The sequence below is a fragment of the Tursiops truncatus genome, chromosome 1, assembly GCF_011762595.2.
Source record: "Tursiops truncatus isolate mTurTru1 chromosome 1, mTurTru1.mat.Y, whole genome shotgun sequence".
Classification (NCBI taxonomy): Eukaryota; Metazoa; Chordata; class Mammalia; order Artiodactyla; family Delphinidae; genus Tursiops; species Tursiops truncatus.
The window spans coordinates 66,675,115-66,700,085 of record NC_047034.1 but is presented as its reverse complement, the minus strand read 5'-3'; the positions used below and the strand labels follow the sequence as shown (position 1 = coordinate 66,700,085).

At 43.4% G+C, this 24,971-nt stretch overlaps 1 protein-coding gene and 1 long non-coding RNA gene across 6 annotated transcripts in view; one reads left to right on the top strand and one right to left on the bottom strand.

The window, feature by feature from the left end:
* The window catches only part of C1H1orf226 (chromosome 1 C1orf226 homolog), a 308,224-nt gene that overhangs the window by 215,722 nt on the left and 67,531 nt on the right, over positions 1 to 24,971 (top strand). For 4 of the 5 annotated variants that reach the window (XR_012331950.1, XR_012331949.1, XM_073805111.1 and 1 more), the window contains exon 4: positions 2,794 to 2,867. Coding sequence is in view for 3 of the 5 variants with exons in the window: in XM_073805111.1 (XP_073661212.1) it covers positions 2,794 to 2,867 (74 nt within the window). In the remaining 2 variants the exon portion in view is untranslated. The remainder of the gene's footprint in view (positions 1 to 2,793; positions 2,868 to 24,971) is intronic. The other variant, XM_073805108.1, reaches the window with a different exon arrangement.
* LOC109549472 (uncharacterized) lies at positions 41 to 20,070 on the bottom strand. The gene is made up of 5 exons (XR_002175784.3): positions 18,287 to 20,070; positions 16,726 to 16,858; positions 13,036 to 16,358; positions 9,580 to 9,755; positions 41 to 6,941 (listed from the first exon to the last, which is right to left on the bottom strand). It is a non-coding gene; the product is annotated as an uncharacterized lncRNA (long non-coding RNA).

Genomic DNA, 24,971 nt, shown 5'->3' with positions numbered 1-24,971 from the left:
AAGGATTACTGCAAGACCTTTAAAGGGAGATCTAATGGGATTTTATGGATTTTACTTAAATGGATTTTAATGGGGTTTTCAGAAAAGGAAAATTAGTAAGTAAGTAAGTGAAAAGATGTTTACTATTTTTGGCCAGGATATTCTATACCGATGCTGATATCACTTTAAAAAGGAAAGTATTTTCTGCCTGCCGTGGACCCTTCTGAGGTTCCTCAATAAATTAACACAAGGTTCCCTGGGAGTCTGGTCTCCCCATCCTTCTCCTCATGTCTTCCAGAGAAAGAAAAATATTTATTCTGTATTTTTTTGGCCTCATTATTCTTTCTTTTTGATGAATGTATTAGTTGCATTCCTTAGACTTGCAAGGAGGAGTCGTGCCCAGATCAACTTTAACAGAGGCTTATTTCAGGCTAGGCGGAAACATGGGCTGGCACACGATGCTTCCTCTTCCTCAGCGGTGCAGTCTGTTTGAGTGGAAAGTATGCAGCTGGTCACAGAAACCACCTACCGTTCCTGGGGGTTCAGCCTAGGCTCCGTCTAGGACTTGGTAGTCTCCAATGAGAGGATGTGAGTGGGTGGAACTGGATCCTTCTCATCGTGGTGCTCAAGGACTAGGCAGGTCTGGCCAGCCCCTCCGTGACACTTGACCTTCCTCATGTGCAGTCGGCTGCTGATCCTGAGCTCCGTCAGTCATGGCTGGGTTAGCAAGGACGGCTCATCAGATGCTCACAGCATGAGCCAAGTCACCCACACTCAGAAAGAACCCTCTCTGGGGCTGCTTTCCTCCAAGGGGGGCAGTGGGTGTGGGCAGCTTCTCAGAGTTTTATGGACTTTTTGGTGCACTGAGTTATTAACTCTTGTGTTAACTTCGAAAATTACATCAGAGCAGCAAGGACTCTTATGAGCAGACTTTCTTTTTCATTTGTTTGTTTGTTTCTTTGTGGGTTTTTTTGCGGTACATGGGCCTCTCACTGTTGTGGCCTCTCCCGCTGCGGAGCACAGGCTCCGGATGCGCAGGCTCAGCGGCCATGGCTCACGGGCCCAGCCGCTCCGTGGCATGTAGGATCTTCCCGGACCGGGGCACGAACCCGTGTCCCCTGCCTCGGCAGGCGGACTCTCAACCACTGCGCCACCAGGGAAGCCTGAGCAGACTTTCTTGATAGTAAGAACATGAGAAAACTGAGGCTCGATTCCCTCAGAAGCAGAGCAGCCTCTGCTGTTAGTCATCCAGGTGTTTAGTTCACAGTGGCTGTTTATTGAGTAACACCAGGGGTGGGCCTTGGCCAGGGACAGTGCTTAATGGGATCACCACCGGTTGGCTGTCTTTAGTGTCAGGAGACCCTTCCTGTGCCAGGCCTGAGACTCCAGAGGACCATGCTGTACGTGAAAGAGATCCTCCTGGTGGGGATTTCAATGTATACCTTTTCTCTGGTACAGAAGAATGGCTGTCAACCCTAGGGTCACATCCCAGTCACCTGAAATGTTTGTTAAAAGCTACAGATTACTGGGCCTCACGTGAGCTTAGACCCATCATGTGAATGACTCCAAAGAGTTGGAGCCCTGGCATCTGGAGTTTTGTACAGCTGGAAACCCTGGACATTATCTGTAAAACAAACGTAAAGGTGGGGCAAGGCAGACTGCCTGGGGACGCACGGCATCACGCAGCCGTGAGCTCCCTGAGGTTAGTTTTAATCTCATATATCCCAGACTCGGAGCCGAAGAAGCCTGCAACCTGGATATGGCACAGAACCCCAACAAAGCCTGCTCCCTCTCTAGCCAGAGGAGGAGGGAAGGGACGGCATAGCAAGGCAGAAAACTTCCAGCCAGACAACACAGAAAAACGGGCTCCCCACCACCCAGGCCAGCAAAGACTGTGAGTGGGAAGCCTAGACTCCCCCTTTGACAGGAGTAACAAGGGATTCCAGGCTCTCCAGCTAAGAGGAGTGCAGGGACTTTCACCCCTGCCAGCTGGTAATGAGCCCCCTACCCCCTTTCTCTTCCGTGGGGAGCTGAGTGTGTTCTTCCCCAGGTGTCCTGAACAGCATTGCCCCTGTGACAAAGGCCAGTGAAGGTGGAGCAGAATCCTCTGTCCCTGCACCTACGGATGGGACCTGAGGGCATGTGGCGGCCGCTTCTCCAACATGTGGGGGTGCTACTGACCTCATCAAGCATCTGGGCTCTCCAGTACTGCGCCAGAATCCTCTCCCCCCACCTTCCTACATCCTCATTCCTGTCCTCATCCCCAGCTGCTTAGGGATGTCTCCTTTGTGTTCACAGAAAGTTAGGTTCAAAGCCAGATGAGTATCCTCTTATGGGCGGCTGTAGATGTACTAGTTAGCTTGTCAGTCTTGTGTGCAGCCTTTTCTCCCCCTCTTTAAGGGAGGGAGGCTGGGGTCCACACATCATTTGCATTTGATGGCATCATTCAGTCTCTATGACCCCTTCTCCCTTTTGTGCTCCCTGCCTCTCCTGTTCCTATGGAGTAATGTATGATTTTTTTTTTTTTCCCTTGGTGTCTTCTCCACGAAAGTATGATTTAGATTGCAGTCTCCTGAGACCCCTTGGCCCCTGCCTACCCTCTGCACCCGTGAGAGACACTCTCCTAAAGTGCTTGAAGGAAACTGATCAGACCAGATACGTGACATTTTCCACTTGTTCTTTTGGAGCAGTCGACTCCAGGCCTCTTAGAGGGAACAAGGCCAGAAGCAAATGCATGTGTTTGCATAAGCATTAGTAGCTCAATGTGTGCCCTGGTTCTGTAGCCGAGGACAAGCCTAACTTATTCATTTACAGCTTCTTTTATTGCAGAAAAAGGAGTGGACGTGGGATGAGAGCAAGATGCTGGTGATGCAGGACCCTATCTACAGGTAAGAGCCCAGTCCCCAGGGTACACCTGTCCTCTCTGGGAGCCATCTGTTGGGTTGGTGGGTCCAGACAAATTAAAATAAATTTCTCCTTTTTCCCTCCTGAGACCTGTTATTTCTGTAGATATAAGTACAAGGAGCAAATCTGCTCTATCTTTAAGAAAGAGGGGAAAATTCTTCTAATGCTCAGTAGCACTAAGGGAACTGGGAAGGATTTCTGCTTGATGTGTAATGCAAGTCTTTTAGTTGTCACTTGAGACCTTTTCATTTTGTGCTAGTTTTATTTTGACTGAAATTTGTTTTTCACTATTTTCTTATTTAACTGAAATTTCATAATTGCATATATGTTGATAAAAATGAGAGAACTGGGTTTTCCCGTTACGCTATACTTATAATTCCCCACAGTTATCTGTTCTTCCTTTCTGCCCCTTCAGAAACTGAGCATAGATAAGGGGGTTACGATCATTTGGGACAGCAGAAAGTCGCATATAAAATCCATAGAAATTGCTTTTACAATGAGACTGGTATTCCTATTCAGATTAGATGACTGCCGTTCATGTGTACTCTCTGGGCAGAGGGATACCTGATAGCAATACATACAGAAAGCCAGGGCCCTCCTGGGACCCACGCAGGGCCTTGATTCATCTGTGTCATTCTTCTGTCCTAAATCTCCACTGACCAAGCCCTACCCCACCTCTTACTCCTTCCTGTTTTCTTCACTGGGGGGAAAGGGGTATTAGCTCTTCTTTTGGGATTTGGGGGTCGAGATTTAAGTTTTGGTGTTGTCTCCTCTCAAATGACTTGCCTCGGTTGCCAAAGTGAATTAAGGTTGGCACTCACCTGAGAAGTTGGCATCGTGGTGGCCCTGCTAAGTCAAAAAGTAGCTGCCTGTGAAATGGAATTTCCATTCATTCAAATATGTATACATATTTAGAACACTCATCCCAGGTACTGTGCTAGGTAATTTAGTAGATGGCGAAAATAAGTTATGGTCCCTTGTTCTCAGGAAGCTTTAGTCTAGTAGGCGAAAATAAGTTATGGTCCCTTGTTCTCAGGAAGCTTTAGTCTAGTAGGGAAATGGAGTCCTGAACAAATCATTGTGGTACAAGACAGTGTGTCTGACAAAATGGATTTCTTTCTCTGTGTTTCTGTTGTACTTGTGTTTGTTGAAATACTTGTTATAGTTACTGCTACTTCAAAATGAATCTGTCTTTTGCCACTGGGCTGTGAGGCTCTTGCCAGTGAAGAACTGTGTTCAACTCACTTTTGTATTTCTAGCACCAAGCCTGTGTCTGTTCTGTATGAGGCATTTAGTAAATGTGTGATGGGTGGATGGATAGATGTATTGAATTAATACCTGAAAATTAACGTTAAGTGGTATGGTGATTCACAGGAGGGAATAATCACTTTCTACTTGAGTGATAACGAAAGGCTTTAAGAAACAAGTTGTGTCGGAACTGGGCTTGAAGGATGTGAATGGACAAACCTCTATCATTTGCGCTTTGTAAAAGGAAGTGTTTCTTGTTTTTTTGTTTGTTTTTATTTTTTTACAGTGGCATCATATCCATACAAAAGCGACCTCTGTGTGGGATGATGGTCATGAACTTTAACCTTGCCTTTTCCTGGTTTGAAAGAGGGAACTTTCCCCAAAGTTTTATATCCCAAATAAGCTGTTGTTTTTATTTTTTATAACAGCTTTATTGAGGTCTAATTGACATATAAAATTGAGCATATTTAAAGTGAATAATTGGGTAAGTTTTGATATATGTGTACACTTCTAGAACCATCACCTCAGTCAAGATACTGAGCATATGTCTCCCCCAGAAGTTTCCTTGTACCCTGTTGTAATCTTTCCCTCTCTCCCTCCCTGCTGCATCTCCCTCCTGGCCCCCAAGTCCCCAGGCAACTACCGATCTCCCTTCTGTTAGTAGAGATGAGTTTGTATTTTCTTGAGTTTTGTATAAACAGAGTCATACAGTGTACAGTATACGTATGTACAGTATACCCCCACTGTTTTTTGGTCTGGCTTCTTTCATTTAGCGTATTTATTTTAAGATGCGTTCCTTGCCATTGCATATATCAGTAGCTTATCCCTTTTTATTACTAAGTTGTATCCCATTGTATGAGTATAACACAATTTGCTTAGCCATTCACATGTTGATGGACATTGTGGTGGTCTCCAGTTTTTGACTCTTACAGTGAAAACTTCTGTGACTGTTCATATTACAGTCTTTGTATAGACATATGCTTTTATTTTTCTTGGGTAAATACCCAGGAGTAGAATGAATGATTATTTGTTAGGTGTACGCTGAACTATTTTTTTTAAGTGAATTTTAAGTGATTATCTTTTTGGTTGGTGAATCTCGGAGTGATTTTTAAAGTGCGTCTCTTTATTTTTTAAATTTTTTTATTTGACCATGCCCTGTGGCATGTGGGACCTTAGTTCCCTGACCAGAGATCAAACCTGCTCCCCCTGCAGTGGAAGCGTGGAGTCTTAACCACTGGACCGCCAGGAAAGTCCCTGTCGAACTTTTTATGAGACTACCAAGCTGTTTTCCAAAGCAGTTGTACCGCTAGCGGTGGTTGAGAGTCCCAGTTCCCTCACATCTTTGCCGACATCTAGTATCATCAGTCTTTTCATTTTTAGCCCTGCAAGTATGTGTGATGTAGTATATCCTTGTGGTTTTAATTTGCGTTTTCCTAGTGAGTAAGGATGTTGAGCATCTGTCCATCGTATGTGCCATTCGTATATCTTTTGTGAAACATCTGTTCAAATCTTTTAGCCCATTTTTAATTGGGGTGTTTTGTTTTCCTTTTATTGAATTTTGAGGGTTCCTGATAAATTTTGGATACATGTCCTTTATCAGGTATATGATTTGCAAATATTTTATCCAAGTCTGGCTTGTCTTTATCTTCATAGTGTCCTTTGAAGAAGTTCATATTATCATTTTTTAAAGTGTATGGGTTATGTTTTGGTGTCATATTTTAAAAATCTTGGCTAACTCAAGGACACAAAGGTTTTCTTTTGTGTTCTCTTCTGGAAGCATTATAGTTTTAGGCTTTATGTTTAGGTGTATGATCTATTTTGATCCAATTTTTTTTATATGGTGTGAGGGATATAGCAAAGTTCTTTCTGGGGGTTTCTGTTTTGTTTCAGTTTTGGGTTTTTTTGGCAAATGAATGTCCAGTTGTTCCAGCCTCATTTGTTGAAAAGACTATTCTTTCTCCACTGCAGTACCTTTGTTAAAAATCAGTTATCCACATCTGTGTGGTTTATTTCAGAACTCTTTATTCTGTTCCATTTATCTAATTGTCCGTCTTGACACCAGTACCACAGTGTCTTGATTGCTGTAGCTTAATAACAGTCATTGAAATCAGGTAGTCTCACTCTTCCAACTTTGTTCTTTTTCAAAGATTTCTTCCAATTAGTATTAGTATGGTGTATCTTTTTCCATTCATTTTTAAGAAGAAAAATGGGTTTTGGTGGGGAGTAGAAAACATCCAAGAAATCTTAAAGTGAATTTTTCTTTGGCCAACCTCCATGCAGCAGACTTTCTGGTTGTAGATTTCTTATGGATATCTTCCTAATCTATCAAAATTTAGCAACCTGTGTTTATGAACAAAGGAATGCTATTCCAGCTTCCTAGATACTTTTTCCCCCTCATGTATTAAATTGTGGGTGTTTTAGTCTCTGTATGTGTGTATTTGTATATCTATTTGCTATGGGTAGATGAAAGAGGACTTTTTTCTAAACTGTATGTGTCCCATTTTATCATCAATAAGAACATTTATTATCATGATAATATAGTAACATTTACAAATGAGCTTTTTCCTGGGTACAATTATTTTTCTGCCCTTAAGGAACCACTCTAGTTGGATTCAGTAGCACTGCTGAAGAATACATAGTTGCTGTGCCTTTGATGAAACACAGGATTACTGCAGCGTTCACATTAGGAAAACTCCTTCATGGTAAAACATCTTCTTCCTAGTCAAAAGAAGGGACTTTGCCACAGCAGTAATGAAGTTGTTGTTTTTTATTAAGTCAACATTTCAATTTGAGTCTTTTGGATCTCTCACCTAGAATAATAGAATCATGTTTTTTAAATTGTGATGAAATATATATATATAACATAAAATTTGCTATTTTATCCCCTTTTAAGTATACAAATGAGTGGCCTTAATTACAGTGACAGTGTTGTGCAACCGGCAGTACTGTTTCCAAGATGTTTTCATCACTCTAAACTTTGTACCCATTATGTACAAACTCCTTATTCCCCCTCCCTGAACCCCATGTAACTTTTAAAATCATGAACTTTAAGAGGTTAAAGTACTGTGGTGAACATCTAGTCCATTTTCCCCTCCATTACAGGATGCCTCTATTTCTCTAAAGTATTTGCTATTATGGTCTTCTTTGTTAAGTGAAGGCAAATGTCTTTGTTTATGTAATTTTCGTCCATGTATCCTAGCTCTCTTCTCTGGAGTTACACATACATAGATCTTATTTTGCTAAAGTTTCTGAAGCCATTCTTTATAATATTTTTTCTAGACTTCCTAATTTCAAAACATCATATTTCTTTGTAATATATGTTGGAATTTAATGCAATAGCTCATGCTGTCTTATCAGTGTCAATTATAGAGACACAGTTTTACCCTTATGATATGGAGCTTTGCATTTGTTTTTTAAGAATTAGATCATACTGTATTTTTATTTGTTAAACAGACTGTGTTAGGTCCTAGGTCGTGGTGGATTTATTGTCCAGAATCCTTAGGATATTCACAGTAATTGCTTTCAATCAAGATTTTTTAATCATTCTTTATTTCTGTAGTTTGCTCTGTTTTATTTTTTAGCCTAAATACAGAACTTTACATATACCATTGTTAAATTAGATATATTTCACTTGAACCCATTATTCATAGTTTTCGGATTCTTATGAATCAGAGTGAATCGGGGAAGCAGGCAGCTATGAGTGTTACGGCATAAGGAATTTGTTTATAGGATTTAGACTTACACAGTTGTGATAGGAGCTTGGAAGTAAAAGTCCAAAAACGACCAGAGAGGAGTCATGAGCCAGCCCTGGTATGTGTTAGACGTCAAGAGTGTCCAGGATGCTAGGTGTGCGTGTGTGCTAGAGTGGAATTGTGAAGGGGCACAGGGGCCAATGTCTGTGAAAGGCATTTGATGGCCTGAAGGTCCCTGATGGCTGCTGCATTTGAGTTTGCAGTGAAGCTTCTGCTGGCAGTCCTGGGTTCACTGTTGTTCAGCAGGGCTGACGGTGAGGAAGGACAGCCAGATATGGGGCACAGAAGAGAGAAGGCAAATTGCACCTCACTAGCACCTCCATGTTCATCCTTTCCTGCCTCTAACGAGTGATGACCTTCAGAGCATCATGGCTACTTCATTCTGGCCTCCTAAATCCCCCACACATTTCTCTTGTGAGCAATCCTAAAGTGCAGTTCTACAGGGAAACGAAGATATACAGTTCTAGCTTAGCTGAGTTCCCCCAGTATAAACCATCACAGCGGGTTCTAGTAACAGGCTAACTATATCCCTCTTTGTTTTCTGTTAAGTGAAACTTTAATATTTTCATCCAAGTCACTGATAAGGCTGTTGAATAAGATGGGAAAGCTTGGGAAATGTAGACTTCATGTTTTTATTTTTCTTTATTTTCACTTCCTTAGTTAATATGCTTATTTTATCTTTTCTGGTGTAAAGGCCATGCTTATTTTTTTAAAAAAAAAGTCTAAAAATAGCACTGGAGTGGTTGTACTGTTACAGAAGTCACTGTGCTTTTGAATTTCAGTCTCCCTGCCTTGATGTCTTCTACATTTTAGTCTTATTGGGCACGAATAGAATGAACATATTTGGGTAAAAAAAAAGTCTCTAGGACATTTATGTTCTTCATGCTAGGGATCAGATTGTCAAACAAACAAAAATCCTTTTTTTGTGTGTGGGGGGGTGACCAGAGGAAGTAAATTAATCAACCTGAAGTCTTCAGGAGACAGACTGGAAGTAATTCTCCAGTTTTGAGTATAAACGATCAAACCAGGTAGAGCCCCCGTAGGGTTTCCAGCCATTCCCCAGAAACGGCATTCATTAACATACAAGCAGTTGGTGAGATGATTAGAAATCAGAGAAAGTGCATTCTAGTTTGGGCCCTGCACATTGAGCTGTGCTTGGATTTTGAGCAGGTCACCGATTGTTCAAGGCTAACTGGGGAAGGGAGGAAAGAATGCATGGAGAGCGGATGTGCAGTGCTGGTCACTGTGCTAGGCACTGAGGAAAGCAGTAATTTATCAGTCTGGGTCCAGTGGGGGAACAGAACTCACTCAGTGATTTAAATAGGAGAAGGATTATGAAGAATTACTAAGTCGTAACAAAACAGTAACTTCAAGAGGTAAAGAGCAGTCTTGAGAGTCCTCTGGGGCTGAAGGAGAGTACAATAAGGAGGACCAATCTGGGGAGGAAGACCCCTCTCCTGGGCTGGAGCTCAGAGTTCATTGTGGAGGATGTGTTGCAGCATCTGGATAGCAGAGAAGCTCACTGGGTTGCCTAGGCCAGAGTGGTCCCCAGTGGCTTGGAAAACAGGAAGCAACCCTCAGGGGATGGGTGCAGGAGAAGTGCAGCTGGTCGGTGGGCGCACAGAGGGAGTAGGGGATGGGAGGCTAGGGATGCTCAGAATCTTTGCGGGGAGGGCTGTAGGTAGGTGGGACTCACCCAGCCACACCGGGAATGTGAGGTCGCTGAGGATCTATATTCTGGGCCACGTGGCTGGGACAGACCACCACCAGATGTCCTGCTGATGGGCTCTACAGCAGCTGCAACCAGCAAGAGAAGCCCTTTCCTCCTGCAGTGTCCTTCCATTGTACAGAGAAATTCGAATAGCCCGCTTACTGTAAAGGGGGGAGTACATAAAAGAATTCTGCCCATTATCACAGAGCATGTATTGAAAGGGCAAGAAATTGATAACTGGTACAAGTGGTGAGCAAGACATAGTTCTTACCCTTAAATCTATAGTCAGATGAGATTTGACGTATGTTTTCCTCAATCCTAACAACAACTCCAAGTGGTAGAATCTGTCATTCCCATTCTTAGGATGAAGAAATCAAACTCAGAGACATTAGATAACTTTTCCATGACCGCGTAACTAGTAAATGTTTGGAGAAATGCCTGCCTCCCGAGCTTTCGTCTTTTCTGTTTTACTACTCCACTCAGTGTCGTCCGCCTCTCAAGACAAACCCACTCATTTATTTGCCTTCATATTATTGTTCTGATCATTTCAAACTGATATATCACAATTCAGGACGTTTTGAAGGACCAAAAAACTAGATTTTAAGGTAAATGAGTTTTCTTTCTTGGGGATTGATAAAGCTACTGTGTGATACTTGATGATTTCTTGGGTAGTCAAGCACCCCATGTAGTATGTTTAACTTAATTCACAGTCATGAGTTTAAATGATCAAGCCAGACAAAATTAAGGAAACATGAGTATCCTCAGATGTAGGAAGAGTATCAAATTACAAACAAGGTAAAGAAAAAGAAATTCTTTTTTTTTTTAAGAAATTGATTCTTAAACTCTAGACTCATAGTAATGAAACTACAGAGTGTGGAAGACAATGATTTTAAAAACAATCTGGAGGGGAAAAATATACTGTCTACAAAGGAACACAGGCTGATAGCAAAAATGGAAGACAAAACATAGTGAATTATCTTTAAGAATATGGTGAGTCAAGTTAAGTGCTGAAGCTTAGAAAGTACTCCTTTAATACTTTCTTATTATGACAGTAAGGTAGGAAAAATCCTAGGCAGCATTTCTGAAGACATTTTAAATGGAATTAGTTACTGTCCTAACTTAGGATATATAGATAGAATTACATAATTAGAAGATAGACTGTATAATAATTGGTTACTGTATTGTTCTGTGGAGCCAAAAAACCTCTCTTAGAATTCTTTTTTTTTTTTTTTTTTTTTTTTGCGGTACGCGGGCCTCTCACTGCTGTGGCCCCTCCTGTCGCGGAGCACAGGCTCCGGATGCGCAGGCTCAGCGGCCATGGCTCACGGGCGCAGCCGCTCCGTGGCATGTGGGATCTTCCCGGACCGGGGCATGAACCCGTGTCCCCTGCATCGGCAGGCGGACTCTCAACCACTGCGCCACCAGGGAAGCCCTCTCTCAGAATTCTTTAAGATGAGTCTCCAAAATTCATGTTGTCCCTCCGAAATCAGATAGAGACCTCCCAGATACAGACAGTTTTATTTTATGAGCTCCCTTCTTTCAAACCTCCACACACCCAAGTCCCCAACTCAAACCCTGGCATGTGTTCCCTTCACTCCATTGTCACTGGATTATGGAGGGAGGGGCCGAGGTATGAAGGATCAGGGAAGGATGAGCAGACTTGGAGCTGGAGCCAGTTCTTTGCTCTGGTTACATGCATGTCTCATTTGTTCTTTCTGTGATTTACAAGGGACAGGGTGACTGTCTCCATCTTCCCATATTATTTTTCTAAGGATGACTCTCTGCTCCTCCTTCAGCCTCCCATTGTGTGAGTTTCTTGAAGGGCCTCTACTAAGCTGGGAAAACTGATAACCAGGAATCTGGAAGCAGCCCAGCCTATCGACCTCTATCTAACTTATTTTCATATCATTTCTGGGCCAGCCCATCTGAAGGCTATGAGTGTCCATCACTCTCGTCGTGATGGATGTTTCAGGTAGAGTTGATGTTTTTATTCCCTCTAGCTCCAGAACCTTTCACAGACAGTGTCTTTTTATAGATATGCATGAGTAGGAATTACCCAATTTTATGCATGGAGAAGCTTATGAACTAAGAAGGGGAAGGAAAATCATTCATGCTCTCTGGCTTCACTTAGTTCCCCAGGGCTGCTCTGCAGTCCATTATTTGTCCCTGGTAGAAATTCCACTTGCTAAAGTGCCAAGACCTTTTCCACCTGTCAGCTCTGTTGGTACATCTTCACTCTCTTTAGGTGACCCCCATCTTCTGGGAGGTTCCTCAGGTTTCCTCCTCTTCTTCAAACATCTTTGTGTCACTGCCCTCTGTCGCTCTGTCCCCTCTGCCCCTCTGCGTTTTAGACCCATCTTCGCTTGTTTCTTCAGCACCGTGAGCATTTCTATCCTTCCCCCAACCACTCCACCTCTCACTTTCCCTGGGCTCGCCCTCTCTCCCTAGCAATGTGTTCCGGTCTCTCCTGTCCTGAAGTAATCTCCCTCGGTCCTGATAACCCCATTCAAGGGCACACCTTTTGTTAACTCTGGGCTTCCTCCCCAAGCACTGAGCGTGTCCTCACCAGTGCCCACCATCCTGCGGTTCCTTGTAGTCCGACACTGATTTCCGTCACTTGGTAGAAATTGCTCCCTCCAAGTTTATTGTCTGTGCTCTCCACGTCTCCAGATACAGCAGCATTTCCTAGGTTCTTCTGCAGTGCCACCTCTGCTTCTCCTCTTGAGTCTCCTCTTGTTTCATTTTTCTCTGCCTCCTTCTCTTTTGTTTGCTTTCAAACCTACATAGTTATACGCATTTTTTATCTTTCACCTTTCTTTATCTTTCCTTAAAAGCAAGTTCTGCGCTTTAATCTTTATAGGCTGATAAAGTCCCTTGTTCTTGGGAAGGATCAGTAAACACCTAGGATAGACTGTGAGTCTCCAGCAAGGGATTGCAGACCCATAATTCATTCTCTGGCTCTGTGTCCCATGCTCGTGTTAGCAGGCACATCCAAGACTTTCTTTTCCTCTCTCCTTCCTCCTTGTCTTTGATCTCTTCGACTTCAAGGGCATCATATGCACTGTGTAGAAAGCATCAGGAATGCAGAGACAGGTGAGGCACAGCTCACCTCCTGAGGGCTCACCTCCTCAGGGTCCTCACAGTGACCCCTCCTTTCTGTGACAGTTTTCAGGTAAGGCTCAGGGGAATATGCCTGAGGTGTGAGCTTTAACATGACCAAATAATACATGTTTGTTATTAAAAATAAAGTCGTGACAGAGTTTTATAAAGGAAAGAGTCAAATGCCCTTCCTTCAACATCTGTTCCTTCTAGTACCACTCTGTATGCAAATATAGACACTCAGATGTTTTCTCAAAATCTGATATTCTGTGTATAGTTCTACCAGGAGCCTGTTTTTCTCTCAGTAATGTATCAAGGACCTGCTTCCACATCCATACTTACAGTCTTCCCATGAGGGCTTTGACTCAGAGTTCCAAAGTGAAAGTGATGTTTTAGGGCAACCAGTGTGGCATGGAATGCAGTGCACCCTAGATGTGAAGAGACTCATGTCAGGGAGGTGAACAAGGGAAAGATTGCCCAGTAATCTGAGGATAATGGGAAGAGTGTCCATATCAAGGGATGTCGTATAAAGACAGCATAGAAAGGGGTCAGTCTGTGAGCTATTGTAACCTTGGGTCATTCAGCCTAGTGACAGTCTGAATATAGAGAGTAAATAAGGGAGAATCCTCTTTCTTGAGGAGTGGGGGGAGAAAGCAAATCCCGGTGACTTCAGCTTGAATCTTTGGTAGTTTTACATCTGCTCTCTGCCTCTGGTGGATCCTGCTTGATTATTAAATTCAATCATGACAAAAGGGTGGAAATTTTTGTCATGGTAACACTTAAGCCTAAGCTCCACGAAAGCTGAGATCACACCTGTTTTGTGCACTACTGTATCCCTACTGCCTGGAAGGATCCTTACTATATAGTAGGTGCTCAATAAATACTGCATGTCAAAGCTAGGGCAGGCTTGATTCACTTGTTTGCTGCACTAAAACATTCATTTCAAAAAGGCTGTTAAGCCTTCTTATCATCTTGGTGGCCTTATTCTCTGCCCTTCTTGATGGCCGAAAGCACAGCCCAAAGGAGGCATGAAGCCAGCCAGAGAATGAATACGTGTGCACAGCAGAAAACTGAAGACGGCCACCGGCATGATCAAAGTTAAACCTTTGGATCAGTCTCTCTATGCCAGGCCTTAGAGGGCATCTTTTACACTAATAATGATGGAAAATTCAATTAGGCCAAGTTTAGAAAACTTCCCGTAATTAAACACTGTCTAGCAGGGAGGGAATTTCCCTGTGGAGGAAGAACCAGGGGAACAGGGAAACCAGGCCTGGTCCCAGTTCTATTACTAAATGACTGCCTAGTTTCAAATTCCATTACTCTGTGCTTCCTGTTCTCCTTGAATACATACAGAGAATCAATTTAGAGTTTGTGCAAAGCATCGAAGAGTCTCAGATGGGAAAGTATGTGCACAGTATCAATAAAACCAGCACTTCTCCCCTTGACTTCTCTTCTTGCTACCAAGTGGGCACTTGCCTGGGTGTCCATTGAATGGTCTTGACCTTTTATGGAACACAGACACCTTTGAGAATATGGTGAGAACTGGATTCTCTGCCTAGAAAAATTAATTCTTGTATATACTTGCAAAGTTTTGATTTTTCTGTCAATTCATGGACCCCATAGTCCTGAGGTTTATCGATTCCAAGGTAAGACCCCTGGTGCCAATAAGCATTATAAGCCTCTCTGAATATTTTGCATCTCAAGCTAGGAGGGTTTATAATTGGTAGTCCTACTGTGGGAGGAAAAGTAAACAAACCAGTTTAACTTTTTTAGTAACTTAATGCTTGAACGATGGATAGATTTTACTTTAGTTTCCCAGGAGGTACTTGCATGTTGTTAGAGACGTCGTCTTATTCAAAACAAACTAATCTTGTGTTGGTGGGTTTCAGATCACTTAAGGGGAAAGGATTTGTGTAAGAGGAGACCTTATGATGCCCTAAGTGGCCTGGATTTATATGGATATGGAGAAGTTGGCATAGGGTCTGTGATTCACACTAGTGTGTAAGGATTATTATGTGACCAACCTTAGCACCAAAAGCAAGTAAAGAAAGATTGCTCTTGATTCAGAGCTGTAGCCCCTGTCTACTAGTCCTTAATATTAATAGATAGTCTCTAGGATTGTAGCTGTAGGACAGTATCATAGCTCATCCCCGCAGTGGCAGCTGGGCATTCTGCACTACACACCAGGCTAGATGCTGTGTGGCAGTGCCCTGTCCGCCAGCCTGGCTGGGAAGCCCTCTGTGGGCCCCTCCTTGTGTCTTGGCACAGTTTGGAGGAAGGGTGGTGGTGTCCCACCTCTAAGAGTATAGCCATCGTGAGCCTGGTCTTCCTTTACTGGCAGCACAGACCTCAAACTGTGGAGGTGAGGCTGACTGGGAGGTCCAGAGGATAATGCATGGAATTCAGGAAATTTGCAATGAGAAAAGCTAAACTGTCTGCAAGTCCCCACATCCTTTATCAGGAGCCTCTGAGAAGCACTTATTGAGGAGTTACAGCCTTTCCTAGTTGCGGGTGGCAGTCATGATCAAATCATGATTAACTGAGTTCTTTGTGTTTGGTTGAACATTTCTGCCTGTCAGATTCTTATTCATCTTTCAAGGTTTATTTTAAATACACGTCCACCAGGAATTCTTTCCTGATTTCATACTCATTCCCACAGTGGGGATCTAATTTCTGTTTCTCCTTTGGACCCAAAGGCTATATAGCTCATCCTTGTACTGTAGTTATGTGTTTACCTGTCTTGTATTTTTTTTACATCGTATTCATCTTTATGTCTCCTTGACAACTGCCTTGTACATAATTGTGCTCAAATCATATTTGTTAAATCAAATTGATTTCTTAAATCTTTATGAAATTCCCAGGAAGTGGGTACACTCATTCTGTAGACCTTTATCCAGGATTGGATGGACGGATGGACGGATGGACGGACGAACCAACCAACCTGCAAGCATTTGTTGAGCCCTGAATGTGACTCATATGTAAAGATATTTGGGGAAGGTGACAAAAAATATTAACATTAGAACTTCAGAACATGTGTTCTAATAGGAGGTAATGAACAGCACACAAATGACTATTGAAAAGGCAGCACTGCAGTTGAGAACACTGAGAAATGAGCAGTCAAGTGGCCTTGTTCAGCTTTGCTCCGGGAGAGAACCCAGCATCTCTTCATGCTGTGGGATTAACCACAAAACAAGGCTGCCTTTGAAAATATACCTGCTCCCACCTCAAGTTGGCCAAGGATGCTGACCCCCATACTCTCTTACTGCTGTGCATTAGCTCTTGGCTTGAGGGGTCGATGGTCTTCTTTTGATTTTCTTGGTCTTTGACTTTATCTCTTGTCCAGTTTGTCTTGTAACTTTCAGAGGGTGGATGGGAGAAATGAAACCATAATAAACAGTAAATGTGTTCATCTTGTTTTTAATAATGGCCCCACTAAAAGGTTTTCTGGAGGGGAAGAGCCTCAGAAGGGCAAACCCTGATGGTCGTGATCTGCACATGGGCTCGTTTTCCCTCATCGTCTCGTATTGGCACATAATCAGTTGTTGAAGATGGTATTTGACGGCTGGAGGTGGTGAGGTATTGCTGGTGCGTTTCCTTCCAAAGTTGGAATGGCCCTGCCAGCAGCAGGCCAGTGGTCAGATCTACCTATCCCTACTCCCAAAACACTAATAACAAAAGAAAAAATATGTATATGTGTGTGTGTGTGTACACACACGTGTATATATACACACATGCGCATAATACACATGCACACACATCTGTTTTTACGTGTGTGTGTGTATGTGTGTTAAAAAGTATTTCTTTTATCAAAAGAGCTAAACCCAAATCCCTCCCAACTTCCTTTGTTCACTGATGGGAAGGACAAAGCCCTAAGGAAACAATTAAGCCTGTCAGATGCCTTAGCTGATGAAGAGGCATTTGACAAGCTAAATGTAAGATTGAAACTGCAAGTGCTCATAAACCGGGTCCCCAGAGAGCTTTTAGTGTCCCTGGCCAGGCCTCCCTCCTCACCTCCCCACCCCGTGTATTTACATGAGCCTCGTCCTTCAGGCCGTCAGAGTCAGGATGAATTCATACATATCTCCCAAGAAGACTGCAGCAAAATATTTCTGATTGCACATGCTTTCCTTTTGATCCATGTCTCTTTCTGGGAGTCATCCTCACCCTGAGGAAAGGGAGGTAAGTAAGGGACGATAAAATGCAGGTCTGTTGCAGGTAAAACAGCCTCTGCTTTTAATCAGAGATCAGTTACACTGACCTCTTGCCTCAGCCAGTCTCGTTCCTCCTACTTGCACATCAGGCTCAACTCTCTGCCAGGGAAAGGCTTAGCTACTTCAGAAGGGCCACCGTAGTGCTCTCTAGGAAGGGGGGAGGGAGCCAGACCGGGGGTCGACGGCCCCCTGTGCAGCAGGTTCACAGTCGGTGCCCTGTGGACCCAGAGGAAGCACTGCTGCCTCTTTTCCGAGCTGAGCTTCTCCAGTTGGACCCGGTCTTCTGCTGTCTCTGTTTCTTGAGCCATCATTTTCTCTGTATTTCCCCTCAACCTGGAGGCTATCTCTGTTTTGTTCCTTTTTTAGCCTATAAATAGGCTCAGGTTTCACCATCCTAAAAAGAAATTATCCTCCCGCAGCCTACTGTGGTATCTTGCTCTTTCAGTGCTAGGCTTTTGGAATGATTGCATTTGCTGGATATATTTCCAAAACCCCCCACTCATTTTTCAGCTCGTTATAATTGGGCTTCCTGTGCTCCCTATGGAGGCTGCCGTCGCTGAGTTCACCAGGGATGCCTTAGTTACTAAGTCTCTGGCTCACTGTCTGGCCTCATCCCATTCATTCTCTCTGAAGCACTTAGTGCTATGGACCATGGAGTCTCTCTCCTCCCTCAGCTTCCATGGTGGTTTTCTCTTGTTCCTCCTCTGCTCTCCTGGTCTTTTCCTGCTCTATTTTTTTTTTTTTTTTTTTTTGGGCTGACTCTCCCTGTTAGGTGCTCCATTTAAATGGATACTGTTAATGGGATTCTCTCAGTGACCCCTTCTCTTCTCGTTCAACTTCTTCTCAGGGTATCTCATATTTCCCATGGCTTCAGCCACCCTCTCAGTCCTGATGACTCATAAGTCTTGCCTCTCTCCTCGATCCCTTGTTTCCAGTTGTCTCATAGGCAAGTCCACCTGAGTGCTTTGGTGGATCCTGAGACTTGACATGTTTAGAACCACATTCCTCTTCTTCCTTCCCTGTCCCCTCAACTTTTTCCTGTTTCTGTGCCCCTTGACCTAGTTAATGTTTAGCCAACTCACCAAGTCACCCAAGTTACACAACTCGGAGTCTTCCCCTTCCTTATTCTCACATCCAGAGAGAAGACTCTCGAATCTATGTGCTACCTGCGATCACTGCCGGTGCCTTAATTAGGCCTTCAGCTCTTCTTGCCTGGACTCAGGTTGACCAGTCTGGCTGCGCAGTCTGTGCACTGCACAACTCCAGGGTGTGTCAGTCACCCTGCCCTGTGCTTGGCACCTGGTTTACCCAAACGCTGTTTCTCGTGACAACTCCCGTGTTTGCAGATGGCAAAACTATAACTTGAGGATCAAAAGACTCACCCAGTGTCTCACAGTTGTAAGCAGCAGAGCAGGGATTTGAGTCCAGCTCTTCTGACTGGCAAGCCCTGGGTCCAGATTCTTCCTCTTCCCCCAGACATTCCATATTGCGGTAACCTCTTTATTGGCCTCCCTTCTCCTGCTCCTGTCCTCCTCCGAGATACCCTTCACACCACCATTATTACCAACTACATCATTCCCCTGCTCAGACCCCCCATCAGTACCCTGAGCCCCCAGGTCAGCATGCCCTGACCTCCCTCTGTTCCCATCTCCTGCCAGGCCTTCAGCATGTCCCATGTCCCTGTGCCCAAGCAAACTGCTGTTTTGTCACTCCTTGCCTTTCTATGTGCAGTTTCCCTTGCAAGGAATGTTCTTCCGTCTCCTGTCTCCGTGATGCAGAGCTTTCTTTGTTCCTTCCTCCAGATCTGCTCTCTGCCGTGCTGGGTGCCCAGGGAGGCTGGCCTGTGTGTACTGCATCAGCAGCCTTCTTTACTGTCATGAGAGTTCCTGCCAGGTGGCACACAGTTCTTTCTCTCTCTGGCTTCTGATGACCTCTCACTGCCCTGCCCCCTCAAGCCTTGGGGTGCTGAGAGCTCCCACAGGTACTGTCGTATCCTCTGGGGTTTCCCTGCACTCTGCCCTCATCTTTGTAAACAGTCCCTTATTAAACTCTCCTCAGATGACTCAAATTATCTGTTTCTTGCCAGGACCCGGACTGATCAGTTCCCCATGCCACAGTCCCTGCCACCTCCCACATGTTCTTCAAGACATCGCTCAGGCAGCAGCTGCCCTCCCTGTGCCTTTCCTGGTTCATAGGCCATTGGCTGCATGCTCCTCCAGGACCATGTCCATAGTGCTCTGTTCCACTGTCCCACTCTTGTCTCACTCCATCAGCACACTCTCAGCTCTTCAAGGATAGGCTCTGAAACTGCTCAGCTCTGTGTCCCAAGAGAATCTGATGTGGGGTGGGGGAGGGTGTGGATACGGAGCAAGATGTGCATTTCTTAGAATAAAGGTTATGCTGAGCCACCCCACAGACACTGTAATCCCTCAGCAACTGCTCCTGGGTGGTGGGGAGACAGACAGTAAGAGAACTTCTGGCATACAGCAAACACACAAACAAAAACCTGGCTGCCTCAGGCCTCCCAACTCACCCCTTTCCCAAACCTATAAAATAAAACCAGAAGACTGTTAAAGGGCGATTTAAACCTTCCGAGACTGAACCAGGAAGGAATAGAAAATAAAAACAGACCAATCGCAAGCACTGAAATTGAGACTGTGATTAAAAATCTTCCAACAAACAAAAGCCCAAGACCAGATGGCTTCACAGGCAAATTGTATGAAACATTTAGAGAAGAGCTAACACCTATCCTTCTCAAACTCTTCCAAAATATAGCAGAGGGAGGAACACTCCCAAACTCATTCTACGAGGCCACCATCACCTTGATACCAAAACCAGACAAGGATGTCACAAAGAAAGAAAACTACAGGCCAATATCACTGATGAACATAGGTGCAAAAATCCTCAACAAAATACTAGCAAACAGAATCCGACAGCACATTAAAAGGATCATACGCCATGATCAAGTGGGGTTTATCCCAGGAATGCAGGGATTCTTCAATATACGCAAATCAATCAACGTGATACACCACATTAACAAATTGAAGGAGAAAAACCATATGATCATCTCAATAGATGCAGAAAAAGCTTTTGACAAAATTCAACACCCATTTATGATAAAAACCCTGCAGAAAGTAGGCATAGAGGGAACTTACCTCAACATAATAAAGGCCATATATGACAGACCCACAGCCAACATCGTTCTCAGTGGTGAAAAACTGAAACCATTTCCTCTAAAATCAGGAACAAGACAAGGTTGTCCACCCTCACCACTATTATTCAACATAGTTCTGCAAGTTTTAGCCACAGCAGTCAGAGAAGAAAAAGAAAAGGTATCCAAATCGGGAAAGAAGAAGTAAAGTTGTCACTGTTTGCAGATGACATGATACTATACATAGAGAATCCTAAAGATGCTACCAGAAAACTACTAGAGCTAATCAATGAATTTGGTAAAGTAGCAGGATACAAAACTAATGCACAGAAATCTCTTGCATTCCTATACACTAACAATGAAAGATCAGGAAGAGAAATTAAGGAAACACTCCCATTTATCACTGCAACAAAAAGAATAAAATAACTAAGAATAAACCTACCTAAGGAGACGAAAGACCTGTATACAGAAAACTATAAGACACTGATGAAAGAAATTAAAGATGATGCAAACAGATGGAGAGATATACCATGTTCTTGGATTGGAAGAATCAACATTGTGGAAATGGTGATACTACCCAAAGCAACCTACAGATTCAGTACACTCCTTATCAAATTACCAATGGCATTTTTCACAGAATTAGAACAAAAAATTTCACAATTTGTATGGAAACACAAAAGACCCCGAGTAGCCAAAGCAATCTTGAGAAAGAAAAGCAGAGCTGGAGGAATCAGGCTCCTGGACTACAGGCTATACTACAAAGCTACAGTAATCAATACAGTATGGTACTGGCACAAAAACAGAAATATAGATCAATGGAACAAGATAGAAAGCCCAGAAATAAACCCACGCACATATGGTCACCTTATTTTTGGTAAAGGAGGCAAGAATATACAATGGAGAAAAGACAGGCTCTTCAGTAAGTGGTGCTGGGAAAATGTACAGCTACATGTAGAAGAATGAAATTAGAACACTCCCTAACACCATGCACAAAAATAAACTCAAAATGGATTAAACACCTAAATGTAACGCCAGACACTATAAAACTCTTAGAGGAAAACATAGGCAGAACACTCTATGACATAAATCACAGCAAGATCCTTTTTGACCCACCTCCTAGAGAAATGGAAATAAAAACAAAAATAAACAAATGGAACCTAATGAAACGTAAAAGCTTTTGCACAGCAAATGAAATCATAAACAAGATGAAAAGACAACCCTCAGAACGGGAGAAAATATTTGCAAACAAAGCAACTGATAAAAGATTAATCTCCAAAATTTACAAGCAGCTCATGCAGCTCAGTATCAAAAAAACAACTGAATCCAAAAATGGGCAGAAGACCTAAACAGACATTTCTCCAAAGAAGATATAAAGATTGCCAACAAACACATGAAAGGATGCTCAACATCACTAATCATTAGAGAAATGCAAATCAAAACTACAATGAGGTATCACCTCACACCAGTCAGAATGGCCATCATCAAAAAAATCTACAAACAATAAATGCTGAAGAGCGTGTGGAGAAAAGCAAACCCTCTTGCATTGTTGGTGGGAATGTAAATTGATATAGCCACAATGGAGGTTCCTTAAAAAACTGAAAATAAAGCTACCATATGACCCAGCAATCCCACTACTGGGTATATACCCTGAGTAAATCATAATTCAAAAAGAGTCATGTACCGCAATGTTCATTGCAGCTCTATTTACAATAGCCAATAGCCAGGACATGGAAGCAATCTAAGTGTCAATCAACAGATGAATGGATAAAGAAAATGTGGCACATATATACAATGGAATATTACTCAGCTGTGAAAAGAAACGAAATTGAGTTATTTGTAGTGAGGTGGATGGACCTAGAGTCTGTCATACAGAGTGAAGTCAGAAGGGGAAAAACAAATACCATATGCTAACACCTATAATATGGAATCTAAAAAAAACCCCCAAAAAAATGGTTCTGAAGAACCTAGGGGCAGGACACGAATACGGATGCAGACGTGGAGAATGGACTTGAGGACACGGGGAGGGGGAAGGGTAAGCTGGGATGAAGTGAGAGAGTGTCATGGACTTACATATACTACCAAGTGTGAAATAGGTAGCTAGTGGGAAGCAGCTGCATAGCACAGGGAGATCAGCTCGGTGCTTTGTGACCACCTAGAGGGGTGGGATAGGGAGGGTGGTCTGTTTTATAACATAGTGAATCAGCTATACATTTACGTATATCCCCATATCTCCTCCCTCTTGCGTTTCCCTACCACCCTCCCTATCCCAACCCCTCTCAGTGGTCACAAAGCACCGAGCTGATCTCCCTTTAACACACCATTGTAAAGCACTTATACTCCAATAAAGATGTTAAAAAAAAAAAAAAAGTGATTGGAAGTTGAAATGAGATCAGATATGAATCAGTTCATTTTATCATTTTTTTCTAAGATACGTTAGTGGCCTAGAAGTAAAGGTACATGGTCCTTTATAGTTTAAAAAAAAAAAGGAAAAAACTCGATTATGATAGAGAGGGAGTTGTCCTAGGATAAATCAGAATTGTTCAGCCATTGTCCTGGGGGCATATATGAGAATTAGCGTTGTTGACACCTGGAGTAAACGCCTGCACTGAGCTCCCTGGGTTGTTCTCTTAACCTCAGGTCCTGGGGGGAAGTGCCTTCAGGTGAGCTGTGATTCAGACCTCCTCTGATGTAGCATCAGGCAAGCAGGTCAGAGCAATCAGAGAAAGAAAACTACTAGGAAAGAAGAGTACGTGGCCATGCCAGCCAGGCCCAGTCAGGCATGCTCCAGGCCCCAGGGAGGGAGGGGCTGGATGCCCTCTCTTCATTTCCTGTCGTGGCACACAAGGCTCCCCATGTGTTGAGCAAGTGGCCTGAGGGTCACTTAGTCTTTGGAAAGACTAAGATGTCCTTATGATATTTATCATATTCCTGGGTTGGTTTGTTTGAAGAAACTCAGATGGAAGGTGGGCTGTCGGGGAGAGCAAAGCCATCAAGCACCACTCACTCAAGTGTCCAGTGAAAATCTTACCCACGTGAGAATGAATTTGTTTTGGCCGTAGAGAGTCTATAAAGGCGTCCAGGGCTTGGAAAAATACCTGGAATAAGGAAATTCAGGGTTCCTAGGTGGCATAAATGTACCATAGCACTGACTTCTAGCTAGATTTAGAGATAACAATAGTAATAATAACAATCTAATATTTGAATGATTTTTGACAGTTATTAATCAGCTAAGCAGATAATGCAGATGTGAAGGACTTGGTTAAGATGGCCAGGGTTCAGATTCTGTCTCAGAGACTGCAGTGGGCCAAACTGTGTCCCTCTAAAAGATATGCTGAAGTCCTAACCCCTGATACCTATGAATGTGACTTTATTTGGCAAAAGGACTTTGCTGATGTAATTAAGTTATGGTGAGGTCATAATTGATTAGAGTGAGCCCAAAGTCTAATGATTGGTGTTCTTATAAGAAGAGGGAAATTTGGAGACAGAAACATGGAGGGGAGACACAAGGAAGAAGGCTGGGTGAAGATGGAGACAGCAGATTGGAGTGATGCAACTAAAAGCCAAAGCATGCCAAGGATTGCCGGCAACCACCAGACGCCAGGAGAGACACGTGGACTGGATTCTCCCTCAGAGCCTCTCAAAGGAACTAACCTTGCCAATATCTTGATTTCTGGCTTCTGGAACTCTGAGAGGTTAAATTTCTGTTGTTTTAAATTATCACTTTGTGATAATTCGTTACAGCAGCCCTGGGAAACTAATACAGATACCTACTAGCTGTGTGACCTTGAGAATGTTGACTAACCCCTCTCAGTTTCCTCATCTATAAAATGGGGATAGTAGTAGTACCCACCTCATAAGGTTGTGAGGATTAAATGAGTTTTTATGTGTAGTGTGACTTGAGCAGTGCCTGGCACATGAGAGGGACCCAAGAGATCAGCAAATATTCTTGCTCACTTCAGTTCAGTAAAGATTTTTTTGAGCACCTACTATGTGCCACGTACTATGTATAAATCACTTCATTTGATTCGCATAACAATCCTGAGACTTCTCGTGCCTTTTTGAGGTTGAGAAAACTAAAGCTCAGAGCTTTGAGAAAGTAGAAGAGCTGCCATCTCAGCTGAGGCTTTTGTGGCTCTGTTCTGTCAATTCTTTTATTCCACAAAACCACAGGGATCTCAAGGGATACAGGGCAGTGGATCAGGAAGGGTGTGAACTTCTGACTGTGATTTATTTTGCATTGGGGAGACTTATGCCTGACCCCTTTCTCCACATACCACTTAAAGAAGGGAAGGTTTCCCTGTCGTGAAAGCAAGAAGACGAATTGTTCATGGCGAAAGGAGAGGAAGATGCAGCTTTCTAAGCGAGGCTCCCCCAGCACACACCAGTCAAAGCAGCACCCTTCTGTTTGTGGTGTGCTGGTATTCTCTCCGCTCTCTGGCTCAGGAGGAAAGCTGTGTCTCTGAGCAAGAGTCTTCAGGAAGCCTGAGGATCCTCAGAAGTGTAGGAAGGTTGGCTGACCCCAGAAAACATGAACACACCAAATGTGTGAACCCAGATAACACAGAAGCAGAGGAGAAAGAATTGGCAGCCTGTGTAAAGATTTGGTTTTTGAAAGCCAACAGCAGGCGACAGTTATTTTGGAGAAATTACCAGTGTTGCAGAGAAGTTAAAGCCTTGAAGTATGTGAAAGGATTGTTGGGGTTTTGTGAGGGACACTGGCCTGTTTTTTGCCTGTTTGTCAAGTAGTGAACAAGAGGAAGTTTACTTATCACAGTGCTTGGTATTTAGAAAGTGCTCTGTGGTGGTTTGTGGTTGATTCAAGTAAACCAGGGAAGATTTTGTGGGATATAAGAAAGCACTTCTTAACAGCTGTGAAATTCAAACATGAGTTAACTGCTGAGACAGGCCGTGAGGGT